Source organism: Manis pentadactyla, chromosome 8 (genome assembly GCF_030020395.1).
Source record: "Manis pentadactyla isolate mManPen7 chromosome 8, mManPen7.hap1, whole genome shotgun sequence".
In the NCBI taxonomy this organism is placed as follows: Eukaryota; Metazoa; Chordata; class Mammalia; order Pholidota; family Manidae; genus Manis; species Manis pentadactyla.
Window position 1 is genome coordinate 104,584,171 of NC_080026.1, and position 12,250 is coordinate 104,596,420.

The 12,250-nt window shown below is 33.8% G+C and overlaps 1 protein-coding gene across 6 annotated transcripts in view; it reads left to right on the forward strand.

The window, feature by feature from the left end:
- Positions 1-12,250, forward strand: part of EXOC6 (exocyst complex component 6) — a 263,797-nt gene that overhangs the window by 228,637 nt on the left and 22,910 nt on the right. For all 6 annotated transcript variants that reach the window (XM_057506080.1, XM_036880142.2, XM_057506081.1 and 3 more), the window contains one exon: positions 2,942-3,015. In XM_057506080.1, the coding sequence (XP_057362063.1) occupies positions 2,942-3,015 (74 nt within the window). The remainder of the gene's footprint in view (positions 1-2,941; positions 3,016-12,250) is intronic.

The window sequence follows — 12,250 nt, forward strand, 5'->3', positions numbered from 1 at the left end:
TGCATGGAGAGATGAAACAGAAGAAACAGACCAGATAGGAGTGTATTTTAGTATCCCAGTGAGAAATGATGGTAGTTTGAACTAAGGTAGAGACAGATTCAGATTCAAGATATTTTAGAAGGCAGAAGCAACAGGATTGGCTGCATTTGAATTTTAAAGAAGTAAAGGAACAAATATGAAGCCATTATCAAATTGAATAGCACATAATTACAAATACTTTTTGTGCTGGATGATTATCAGATAGTTAAATTGCCTCCAATCCCTAAAAAACATTTGAAAAGAAGCCGTGAGAGCTATAAACTACTAAGTTTTACTTCCATACTGGTTAGGTTCTTGTAGAAGATGGGATAAAAGATAAGAGGCTAAATACTTAATCAGATTTTGGATCAAAGGATTGAATGCCAGGAGATCTGAATTAACTGTGTAATCCTGGACAAGTCCCTTCACTTTTAATTTTTCTATACTATAAAATGAAAGACTGGGTGACCTTTAAAGTAAGCCTTTAGTGGACTGTTGAAGGTATTTCATAGGGCTGCGTCTCTTCTGAGTGCAAGATTTTATCCAACATCTGCATGCTCTGTTTACTAAAATAAGTTATTGTGATCATCAAAGCAGATATGGTGTGTGACAAAGTGCTTTGTAAACTATAAAGTGCTATGTAAATTTATGGTACTATTATAATTTTGACAACAAACTCTGGTTTAATGTCGAGCATTGGGGCTTAAACTAGTATCTTAAACAGGAACTGAGGGAGAAGAAAAATGACAGATTATTTTCAGTGCACAAAAATTCTGGGAGATAAAGTAGATAATAATTGCAAGTGTAATTGAAGTTGAGCTGATTTTTATGCCTGATAAATGAACTAAGTCTCCCTGCACTACAGGACACCTTTGTGTGTGTGTGTGTGTGTGTATGGATATGTGGTGATGGGAGAAACTGAGCTAACATTTACAGCCTGGGTTGAAGACCACTAGAGATTCATAGTGAACTTTTACTTAGAAACAGTAGCCTGAGACTGTGGCCAAAAAAGCTAGTAATGTGCTGGATGGTCTTAAGAAAACTTTTTTAAAAATTAAAAAACACCTTTACTTTTAATGGCTATTACAATTTTGCTTATCATTTTTCAGTTAAGATCTGAAAGGCAACTGAGATCTAGGACATGGTGTAAGGGTTGATGGGGGTGCCACAGTATGAAAGTATGCCACTTTTCGTTGTATGGAATGATGGTGATGTGAGTAAATTATACTAAAAAGTGAAAAGTGTGACTAGATTTGCTCAATAAATCTTTGTTTTCTGGAAATAGGAGGGCCTGAGAAAGGTGAGTGAGTCACCTATATAATGGTCATAACTACCTATATAGTATGTAGCACAGGATTAAAAAGTAAGCAGAAAAATGGTACACTTCTGGGTCACCAAAAGGTTACTCTTATTCAAAAGGTATGTACACTCAAAGGCGTATATAAAACCCATTCACCTTACTTATGGGAGAGGCCCTTGCTCAGTCTCTATTTGCTCTTAATGTACATACAATTCTAGTAATTGATTACCTGACTTACCAGCTTGAGAATATTAAAGATAGCATATTAATAAGACATTAGTGAGAGAGCAGAGAGTAGGAATTTATATTAAAACTGCAAGGGAGAAGGAAGAAAAATCATAAAAGCTAGTCACAAAAACTCAAACCACATTGCATTTCTGAGCTATTTAATGTAAACAGACAATAGCTCCTAATAACACAGCAGCCATGGAAATTTATAGTGTTACGTAGAATAAAAGGTGTTCATAATGGTTGTACAAAGAATTAAGAAAAGATTAAATGATATTTAGATTACTCAAGCATAGGAACTATTACATTACAGTTTAAAAATCCATCAGAAAATACATAAGGTTAAAAAAGTTTTAATGCTTAAAGCAAAAATCATGATCTTAAAAACAACAGCTTATTTTTGACTCTTATAACAAAACTTATTTTTGACTCTTTATTCCCTAAAAATATCAGGTAAGTTAAGCTGTGCTTGGCTTTCATATATTTACAGTTTTTGATAGTTGATTCTGAGCCTCTCTAAACTATTTCACACAGAATACACTAAACTTAAGAATTATTTTTGTTTTGTGAGAACTGTATGGGCTGAAAATGTAAATGGCTTCTAAAATACTGGCTCAGATAAACTCATAAATGGAAAATCTATAATGTTCTTTAAGAAAACTAAGATAATGGGGAGGAAGAATGCTTCCAGACATTTTTATTCTTATCAGAGAAGCTTGTGTGTAAAAGACAGCGTCTTTTTAATAAATCAAGTCTTTTGTCTTCAAAATAACTAATACTGGAATTATTTGCAACTTAAACAAGCTATGTTAAAGTATAAAAATTGTTGAAAAAATCCCAAAAATTTTTTTCAGTCTTGTCTTAAGGTATCTTTTAGTTTTTAAAGGGATGGGATTTCTTTATGGAAAAAAGTTATTCAAAGGCAGGAACAGACATTCGTGCATTGTCTTCATTTTGCTTCTTAGAACATTATGCCTGTTTTCTGCATGTAAAGCTACAACAAAGCAGATGTTTTGAAATATGTTGACAGCCATGGAATTGGTGTAGGTTCAAAATACTTCTATAATCATTAACCTAAGGCTAAAAAGAGTCAGAAAATTTTCTTGATTTAAGTATATTACTACTCTTGAACTTTATGTAAGATAACCATTCTATATTTATTATAATTAAGGATTATAGTGATTAAATAGCAGATTAGAAGTTTAAAATTATTAAGATATTTGTGGTAATGAGTATAAAGAACATTCTCAGTAATGGAAATTGAAGATTATAAATAGTCTTCACTTGAAATGGTTACATGTAAATATAATACATTTGTAATGAGTAGAAATTAATGTAGTGGTTAAATCCTTGTATATTTTGCAATCTTGTTTTTCTCTCTCTCTTTTTTAATAGTGTTTGCCAGCTCTGAGCCTGTGCCAGGATTCCAGGGGGATACCCTGCAGCTAGCATTCATTGACCTCAGACAAGTAAGATGTAACAGTGTGCTTCTCATTTATTGCCTTCTATATCTTGCCTCTTTTTTCTTGTTAATGCTACAGGAATGCTTGTTTGCCTTGAGACAGCCTTTCTTTAGATCACTGCTTCTTTGATAACCATGTATTTGGCTCTTCTCTCTCAACCTGTATCTATTCAGTGCCTCAACTTCATGGAGCATTCTCCTCGTGAATATTTAATTGCGTCATTACCTGCTAAGCACATGACCAAATAACTTCATTATACTTCGGTTTAGTGATACTTGAAGTTTAAGTTATTTCTTAATTATTTCATGGTTATATATGAAAATGGTACATATATAGTGGTACAACATTAGTATCAGTACCCAAGTTAAATGTAAATTACTACAACCTGGAAAGGAGCCCCTTGCCTAAAATTTGTTAATGGTAAAAAATGCTATTTTTATAAATTTTCTATATGTTTCCAGAAAGAAGGATAAAGGAAATTTTAAAAAGATAATTATACATTTACATAATTCTTTTCTGGTCACATAACTCTAAGTGTAGTAACAAATATGATAATTTTTAAATCTCTAGTCATTTTACTACTCTTTGAAATCGCTACTTTATTATCATTTTCCTTATTTTCTTCCTTATGCTTTTCCAACCACCACCCCCCCTCCCCATATTTTTTCTTCTTATTTCTTTATTCCCCTTTTCCGCTCCTCCTTTTTCGTTTTCTTTCTTAATCCTAGGATTAAGGAGCTTAATAAAGCTGGGCAGCACAGAGTGTGGAGGAGGGGCAGATCCAAGTCAGGGGGCTTAGGAGCACTAGAACTAACAGGAGTGACTGCTGCCTTTGGCAAGAAGAGCCAAATGGAGGTGGAATTAAAAGAAAGCCACTGTAGTATCAGTCTGTAAATGGTCCTACCCCTATGGGGACAGAATTGACTGGAAATGGGGCTCAACCACTGGTATGAATAAATTCTACCTCTGTGATGTTTGGAATAGAACCAATTTTAGCAGTTAAGGGGTTCTGATTTCAGTAAACGCCTGAGAATAGAGCTGTCTTGCTTTAATTCCAAACCAGTGTTTAATAAGTATTTGTGAACTACCATGTGAACTACTTATTATTTGAAGAGGAGATGTGGTTGAAATAGACACAAAAATAACATAAGAGATAGTTTCATCTTTATGGAATTTACAAGTCCTTTAGAAAAACAAAACACCCATAAACTGGTAAGGAATACTTTTAAGACAGTGAGTCATATGGAAATAGATGTTGTATCTTCAAGTCAGGTTTAGAAGGAAACTGAAAAAGCCATTCCTTTCTCCCATTTATGTCTGTCAAGCACTGGACATAAAAAATATATTCATACTTACTTCAGTTTGCAATCAGTACTCATATATTAATGCCAAACAAGGAACACTGTTAGGATGACCTAGATCTGTAGATGATTAATGTTATTAATGGAGGAAATAGTGGGAAATGAAGAAGGTGACTCTGAACTTCTGTTCCAGTTTGCCAGAAGATACGCTTTATGTTGAAGGTGGATGCATTTCTTTTAGAAGTAGTTTTCTCTGTTGCAGTCCTCTTGCCCTGAGCAAGATGATCTAATATAGAAAACTGAGTCCTTTAGCAAGTTGGAAATAGGTGTAGAGGTATATTCATTTCCTAATTAGATTATAGCTACTCCCTGGGGTAAGTTTCCCTGTTACAAGAGCATGAATATGTTCACCAATCTACAGGATGTGATTTGAGGGGGTAGCTTCCATTATATATAAACTGTTCACAAAAAATTTGAAATTTATTATGTGATATATATGTGAATTTGTATGGTGTTAACTAGTTTGTAATCTCACTGAAGGTTATGAATAGGACCACATAGGTTATGAAACTGTTGGTAAAGATTCTGTTCATTGAGATGTCCAGATAGGTGGTTGGTTCAATGCACATTAAAACTCCAATCCTGGGTGTTTTCTTTCTTCGAAGATAATCATCATTTGACAGCAAAGAAGGCATCTTTACAAGCATATAGCTTTACCAGGGAATTGTTATTAAGACACACTTATAAATATTAACATCTTGAATATTTTTTATTGAATTTACTTTTCAAGTATGTGTGCTTAGAGGCATTAAGCCCTGGTTGACTTTTCCTCAATCAGTGTAATTTCTTTGACTTTTAAGTGAATAAAAAGTTTATTATGAAACATTTAGAGTTCTGAAATCTACTATGGCACATATGTAGAACTGTTAATATTAGAGACTTATATTGAAATAATTATTTAATATAAACATTTTGAAAGTATGGTAGTTAATATGCAGTGAAAGTGACTAGAGGGTAGAAAATATTGATGAGCTAATTTTTTTATGTGTTAATTTTTCTAGTTTCAAAAGGGGTTTAAAATCATCTTCTGATTATTTATGTTAAAATTTAATCATACTCTGTTATTTTGCATTTGTATTTGAAAACAAGAAGGTACAGCTAATTCTTGCCTTTAGCTGCTGGACCACTGAGATATAACTTGAATTTTATGATTTGAGAGGCCTGGATTTAGTGACTTGATAAAGAGAGTTATTTTTCACCTATATTTGTTTTTCAAATTAATTTACAAACAGTTAGGAGGTGAAATACCAAGTATGGGAATTAGACAAAAATAAAATTAGTCTTGAAAACTGAAGTCTCATATTAGGTGATATGTTTTTTGTATCGGCTGTCAGTGTTATTTCAATAAGGATGCTTTAAAGTTTCATAGTGTTTTTTATTTTCCTGACTTCGTAAAGATATTTCATAGCATAATATTTTAATACTTTTACATGAAGTAGTATATCACATAAAGAGGGTGCTAACACTTTTATTTACATTTCATTTGAGTCTCTGCACTTCTTTTTTTCTAGTCTGTGATCCATTTCTACCTTAATAGGGTGGCTGACAGTTCTTTTCAAGTATACTTAGAAAGGCAAAAGAGCCCTTTTCATAGTACTTATAAAGGGTCACGCTTCTGTTTTTTAGTTTGAATTTGATACTGCTTCATGAATTGCTGGGTATGAAAGATTAGGAAGTAGGTCCAGTGGTTGAATTTTACCTGCCCACCCGGACTTTGCCCTGAGGTCAAACTCCTGATATTTGCTGTTCTGAATAGAGGAGTTGATGACAAGTATGAGCTCATACAAGAGGAAAGTTAGAACCCTATCAAAGCTGAGGGCAAGAGAATTGGGACTCAATGAGAGACTGTAGCTAAAAGATGGATCATCAGAATTGCCCTCTTCTAAAGAAAAGGAAATAGCTGACCTGGGAGTGAAAAGACTTTATCATCCTGCCAATCACATGCTTGCTAATGGAAGCCAGTTATCTCAACAACATCTTAAGTCTGATGCCCCCGTAGACCATGTGGAGGTTTAGCAGTACTGGGATTGCGTTAGGTGAATGTACTGCCTCAATCAATTTTAAATGTGCCGTTTGAACACGATTTCTGTGTGCAGACTCTTCCAAGTAAAGGATATCATCCTCCTAGTCCCAATTTTGAAATTAAGTTGCTAAATGATGAAGGTATTTGATACACTACTTAAGTGTCTGTTTTCTTTCAAAATGACCATCTATATTACATACAATCTTTCAAGTGAATTTTTTCAGATAAATATGTAAAATTCTTTTAACACTATGAAAACCTTAAAATTTTCAAACTATTTTTATTATGACTCCTTATATAATATACAATATTCAGTGATAATTTTTTAACTCATTCTTCAACATAGAAATATAGTAAATATCACCAGAGAATGAGACGTTCCCTTTAATGGAATTTTCCAGGTAACTAAAGATTAGTTTTTAATCACCAAAACTTTTAAGATGTAGCCAGTTTAATGGGAAACTTTAAAATACGTATCTGTCACCTTCATAGCTTCTTTATTTTATTTTATTTTTTATTTTTATTTATTCTTATTTATTCTTATTTTGCTATCATTAATCTACAATTACATGAAGAACACCATGTTTACCAGGCTCCCCCCTTCACCAAGTCCCCCCGCCACACCCCACTACAGTCATTGTCCATCAGCGTAGCAAGATGCTGTATAATCACCACCTGTCTTCTCTGTTGTGCAGCCCTCCCATACCCCTGCACAACACCATATATGCCAATCGTAATGTCCCCTTTCTTTTTCCCCGCCCTTATCCCTCCCTTCCCACCCATCCTCCCCAGTCCTCTTCCCCCTGGCAACTGTCAGTCCATTCTTGGGTTCTGTGATTCTGCTGCTGTTTTGTTCCTCCAGTCTTTCTTTGTTCTTATACTCCACATATGAGTGAAATCACCTGGCACCTGTCCCCCTCTGCCCCAGCCTACCTCACCGAGCACAACACCCTCCAGCTCCATCCATGTCGCCGCAAACGGCAGGACCCGCTTCCTTCTTATGGCCGAATAATATTCCACCGTGTACATGTACCACATCTTCTCCATCCACCCATCCACCAATGGACACCCAGACATTCATAGCTTCTTATTAAGCATAGTTCTCACAGTAGATCTGGCATCCATGGCTCACTAATCCTAATGCTGAATCCTCTTTACCTGGTCCTATTTCACTTTGTGGTAAATTAGTCTGGGAAGATATCATTGCCACATTTGACAATACCTTGATAATCTTTGACATATGGAGAACTTTAGGAAGGTTGGATGATAATGCAGGTGGGTTCAAAGCTAATAAAACAATCTCTTCCCCAAAGAATATTGGCTAAAGTATCATTATCACCCTAGAGCAGTATTGCCCAAAGTATCTTTCTAGGAACACTGATTTCTCAAAATGCAAAAAGATTTCTAAAAAAGTTTCCAAGTCAGCTTAGTTTGGGGAACACTTTATACTCTAATCCCTTGTTAGAGATTTATACTGACACATTGAAATTATAATAACTAAAATATTCTGCAGTAACCCAGCATTTCCCAAACTCATCACAGTATACCTGTCTTTCTCATTTTGTGTTGTATTACATGAAACATACTTTGGGAAGTGCTTATTTTAGTCAAGACTCTGGCAACACCCTATAGATACCTGTCTTTGACAGTTTGGGATTGACATGTTTTTAAAATAATGACTTGGATAAATATATAGAAGAAATATGAATTGTATGTATAGATTACACAAAGCTAGGAGAGTTACTTGAGGTGACAAAAGAACACTCAAAGTGTTCTCAGTATGCGTGAGTGATAAGCCAAAGCCAACAAAGTTAGATTTAGCAAGGAAAATATTACATGCTGTATTTAACTTTTTTAAATTAAATTTTAAAAAATACAGGATATGGGAAATGTGACTTACAATATGAAAAAGATCTGGCAGTTTTAATTAACTCCAAATGAACCAGCAGTGTGCTGGGATTTCTTAGGCTGCATTAATGAAAGGGTGGTATTTGGGTCAGACCACTGTGCTTTGTGGCTGTTAAGACTGTGCCTTAAGTATTGCATGATGATAGAGACACACACACACACACACACACATTGGAGAGCACAGAAGAGGGAATTACAGGTCTGATGAGAAATCAGATACCTTGTCATAGGAAGAACCTTTAAAAAATCTGGGAATATTTAGCCTAAAGCCTTAGGAAGGTGTACTTTTGTAGGGGAAAATCAAATATGTTGTTCCTTTTAGCCTAGATATGAGTCAATTATTCCATTTCCTCCTTCCTATTAAAATTCTATGCCATGAGAAATATTTTATAATTTTACTTTCCCATCTCGGTCCTGTTTTAAAGTATTTGATTTTTGACAACTAGGGAAAAGAGGATTGATCATTCCTCTGAACTATGTGTAGAGAATTTAAGGGAGAATATATATTTGGATGTCATTGCAACTTTTCAAATGTATGCTTTGGTGAAAATACATTCAGGCAATTCTTAACTACACTCTTGTTCATCTTTCACAAAGTGAATACATCTTTGTAACATGCACATCAAGAAAGAGAACTTGACCAGTAAGTACCTCCAAAGAGACTACCACCCCTTACTGCACTTCTTTCTAATCATTACTCTTCTCCTTCCCAAAGGATACCTACTCTCATGACTTCTAACACCACAGATGAATTTGGCCAGATTTTGAACTCTGTATACATGAAATCATACAGAATTAACTTTATGGTTCTGCTTTCTTTTGCTTAGTATTATGTTTGTGAAATGTATCCATGTTGTACATGTAGATGTGAGTCATTCATTCCCTCTGCTGGGTAGTCTGACATTATACAAATATAACATAATTTATATATTCTACTATTGATGGACATGTGAATTGATTCCAGTTTTACTGCTACAAATTGTGCTAACATGAACATTCTTTTGCATGCCTTTTAGTGAACATACGTACGTATTTCTGTTGATGTGTTTACCTGGGAGTGGAATTGCTGATGGGTGTAGGTATATAATCAGTATTAATAGATGCTCCAAAGCAGTTTTCCAAAGCAAGAGTGCTAGTTTATACTTCAGCCAGCACTATAGAAGAATTCTTGTTGCTCTACATCCTTGTCTTTACTTAATATTATCTGTCTCCCCTTTTTAGCCATGCCAGTGGTTATAACAGTAATTTTTTGTTGTAGCTTTAATATTCATTTCCTTGATGACTCACAATATTGAACCCCTTTTTGTATATTTGTTGTCCATTTGAATATCCTATTCAGTGTTTTTGCCATTTTTTTTCCTATTGGATTCTCTACTTCTTATTGATTTATATATTCTGAATAGGAGTCATTTGTCAAATATATGTATTGTAAATGTCTCCTGCTGTGTGGCTTATCTGTACACTCTAGTGTCTTTTGATGGACAAAATTTAATAATTTTAATGAAATCCAATTTTTTCTTTTCTCCCTTTATGGTTAGTTCTTTTTAATGTCCCACTTAGGAAGTCTTTGCCTACCCCTGAAATTATAAAGATATTTTCCTATGTTTTCTTCTAAAAGTTTTATTGTTTTATCATTCACATTGAGGTTTACAATCCGTATGGAACTGATTTTTGTGCATGGTTGGGGTATAAGGTTCAAGATTCATTTTGTTCCATAGGGTATCCAGCACCATTTACTGGAAAGAATTGGATCACATAGCATTTTAATGTAAAATAATTGTAAAACACAAGACTGTGAGACATAAATGACATGTGCTTCTAATGCACAAGTAAAATGGTTTCTGTTGTCTTCCAGTTAACTGTATGCTTTTATTTCATCATTCATGCTGTCCCTCATCAGCAAATTAGTTGTAGGTTTGAGGGTTTTTTTTAAAATAGCAGCCTAACTATACTCTTACCCCCATCAAAGGTATTTTTAAAAATACAGCAATTCTAGAGTACATATTCATAGCAATATAAGCAATATAAAATAGCTGAACTACAAGCTCATGAGGACAAGAATCATGCCTTATTTGTTGATTGCTGTACATCTATTGCCTAGCTCTGTTCTTGGCACATAGTAAACAATCAATAAATGGTGAATCAGTGAATGCGAATTTTTTAGCTATGCTGAAAATCTTTTTTTGATACACAAATACCTTTTTAGGGATTGAGATATTTACTCTATGTAAGTTGATGTTCCAAATAAACAAATGTTCTTTAAAAGCAGTAAGTTTTTCTATTTCATTTATTTTTGATGAGAATTATTTCTAAAAACACATGACATATTTCTCTGCCTTCTCAAGTAAAAGTATAATAGAATAAACATTTCTTGATTCATCTTGATCATCATTAGAGGTACTAAAATAGTAATGTAAATTATTTATAAGAAATGTTGTCATTGCTCCCAAACTGTTTATTCTTTTATGTATAAAAAATATTTTGGACAAAGGAATTAGAGGAATTTAGATAAAGGCAGTATGCACCTTAAGTTATCAGCAATGACTGAATATAAAGCAGAACTTAAATAAAGCAGCATTTCTTTAACTACTATTGTTTGGAACAATGAGCCATGAAGAAAGTAAATTATGGTCAAATAAGTTTAGGAAATACTGCATATTGTCTCCCTCTCTGGTAAATTCACAATTTCATTAGCACACTGAAAGCTTTGAGAAGCCTTAGATTAAAGTCTAGCCCCATTTACCCCCAAACCTGTTTGAGTCCTGAATACTTTTCACAAATGAAAATCTGTTACTGTCCTGCAAAGCAGTGTTCTGTGGCACACAGTTTGAGAACACTAAATTACCTGGATCACTATTACATGACATTAATCTATAGATTTCTAGAACTATCTGGTTAAAATGACTATGATAGCAAATAAATAAGCCTTTCAGTAGATAGATTAAAATACAAATAATACAAAAATGATGAAAAAATAGTAGTAAGTTTTCCAAAATAATTTGCTGAACTGCCTTCTAAAAAAAAAAAATTCAGATGATTTTTATGAGAGATGATAATTACTGGAGGATTAATTTAGCTGTAGTAAACCCGTCAGTCACTCATACACAGTAACTTATTTTTAAGAGGTATGAAACAGTAACAGAGAATTGCTTGTGAACAATGAAAAAATTTAAGTGGGAAATTAAAATACCAGCTCATGTGGAGTTTAAATCCTAAGAGTTGTCAAATTCCTTGGTGAATCATCAAAACCATTGTTATTGAGCCACAGTATATGTACTTGGAGAGAAATGAAGAACATATTCATTACTTTTTTTCCTGTAAATGAGATGGGAAAAAATTGAAGGAGAGATATTTTGATAAAATGATCAAGGTAAGTACTATATTTTGTTGTAGTGTCTTCTAGTATGAAAAAGGAAATACAGTTGAAGTGACTTTTTTCAAGATAATTGCACCTTTCCTTAAGATAGAAAATTTAATACTTGTCAAAATAGGAACCTTAAAACAAAGACAAAACTTTCATGGAGAAAACAGTATTGTATTTAGTAGTACTAAAAATGTGATGAAAAATGTTCTAAGTGCTTTAGAACTTACAGAAATGTTTTGCCCAGGTGTTTTACACATTACCTTAGCCATAAGCACCTACAGATACAAAGAGAAGGGGTAGGGGAACAAAAGTGGCTTTGTTCGGTTGGTCTCTTTTACCTGACACAAGTTCTGCCTAGCAGGCAAAAGAGGAGATTTACACCTAAATATATTCTTTTACCTTCCATCACTTCTTTGATCTGACATAATTTAAAGAATAAGTTTTCAAGAGTCATCTTTGTGACCCTACACATGCGTCTCTTTACTGATGGTGCCCAGGGAAGATTCTGCATCCCCAGAGGAGTTCATGGGCCATTCTGAATGTTAAGCCAATGCTTTTTAATTTAAAAAATTTTTTTATCAGTTC